The 1838-nt window shown below is 43.3% G+C and overlaps 1 protein-coding gene across 1 annotated transcript; it reads left to right on the forward strand.

The window, feature by feature from the left end:
• The first annotated feature begins 1031 nt into the window (after window positions 1-1031).
• Window positions 1032-1613, forward strand: LOC140139693 (uncharacterized). The gene has a single exon (XM_072161395.1). It carries the CDS (start codon window positions 1032-1034, stop codon window positions 1611-1613), a length of 582 nt encoding a protein of 193 aa, XP_072017496.1.
• Window positions 1614-1838: the final 225 nt, after the last annotated feature.

Raw genomic sequence — 1838 nt, forward strand, 5'->3', positions numbered from 1 at the left:
TGCAGAATTTGGCAGACAAGAATCAAAACAAAGGTCATTTGCACAGAAAACCGATCGCTGAATCGGAACCTGATCTCACCGGTACACAGTTGAAAAAATGGGTGATTAATTTGTCAAAATACAAGCTCAATGACACTCAGACCAAGGTGCTTGCGAAAGGTCTGAATTATGCCGTGTCTCCCGTGGATGTGTGCTCCGACGAATTTGTGCTCGCTACTGAATTAGCATGTAAGAACTTACCGTATCCTGAAGCCGTTCAACTGAGATCGAAAGTTGCCAGCACTCTTAGGTCATCGAAACCTCCGAAGTCTAATGTGAGTATCCATGAAAGAAAAGCAATTAATGTTCTCAAAAAAGAAGACAGTATTGTTATCTTACCTGCGGATAAGGGGAAGGCTACGGTAGTCCTGGATAAACAGGAGTACAATGAGAAGGCTGAAATCTTGTTAAGCGATAAGAAAACGTACGAAGAGTTACCGTCTGACCCCACGCAAAAATACAAGAGGAAGTTGGTGGCTATCTTGACTAGGTTGACCTAGGAATGAGGAGAAAATCAGTAAGACAAAGTATAAACAGTTATATCCGACAGCGGAGAATGTCCCTAGACTTTACTGTACTCCGAAGATACACAAACCTAACGCGCCGCTTAGACCCATAGTTGATTACACCTCCACCATAGGATATGAAACGTCTCGGTGGCTCGCTGACATCCTGGCCCCCATGGTAGGAAATTCCACTCACCATGTGTTAAACTCGAAGTCTTTAGCTGAGGAGTTAGTGGATGTAGTGATAGAGGAAGGGACATATTAAACTCCCATGATGTGGTTTCCTTGTTTACGTGCACGCCCATCAATAAAGTTCTGGACATTGTTAAAGAAAGGCTACAGAAGGAGGGTTGGTTGAAAGAGTATAATAAATCTCACGGCTTCAACTTAACAACAGAAGATGTAGTGGAATTGCTTGATTTCATCCTCTCTACCACTTATTATACGTTTCGTGGGAAGATTTACAGGCAGCTTTTCGGCGCAGCGATGGGCAGCCCCGTTTCACCTTTGGCCGCCAATATTTTTATGGAACACCTGGAAGACATTGCTATCGCCACTTCTCCTTTGGAATGTAAACCTAAGCTATGGAAGAGATATGTGGATGATATCTTAGAAATTGTTTGCAAGGATGAAGTTAATAATCTCACTGACCACCTGAATCAAGCTGACGACACTGACTCCATTAAATTCACTTTTGAGAAGGAAGCGGATGGTAAGATCCCATTTTTGGACACATTGATTGTTCGCCGCGATGATGGGTCAGTTAAGTTAATGGTATATCGGAAGGCAACACACACCGACCAATACTTGAACTTTAGGTCACATCACCCTCTCCACCAGAAACTTGGCGTCGTGCGTACCCTCCTTGACAGAAAGAACAAAATAGTCACGGAAGAGCAAGACAAAGTAGAGGAGGAAACGCATATCAAAGGGGCTCTCCAAAATTGTGGTTACCCAGAATGGAGTATTGAAAAAGTGAAAGACCAGATGGCTAAGCCTAAACCTAAGAAAGACAGACCAAAGAAAGACGATTCCACCAAGTCTAAAGGCTTAGTTGTTATACCGTAGGTGGAGGGTGTTTCAGAGCGCATCTCGAGAGTTTTTAAATCTTACAATATCTCAACCGCCATGAAACCCAATTGTACGCTGCGGAATCTCCTGGTTCATCCTAAGGACAAGCGAGATCCCCATCATTCCACGGACGTGATATATTCAATTCCATGTAAAAATTGTGACTTGTCATACATTGGGGAGACAGGAAGAAAGTTCGGTAAACGCTTGGAAGAGCATAAA

Source organism: Amphiura filiformis, chromosome 18, assembly GCF_039555335.1.
Source record: "Amphiura filiformis chromosome 18, Afil_fr2py, whole genome shotgun sequence".
In the NCBI taxonomy this organism is placed as follows: Eukaryota; Metazoa; Echinodermata; class Ophiuroidea; order Amphilepidida; family Amphiuridae; genus Amphiura; species Amphiura filiformis.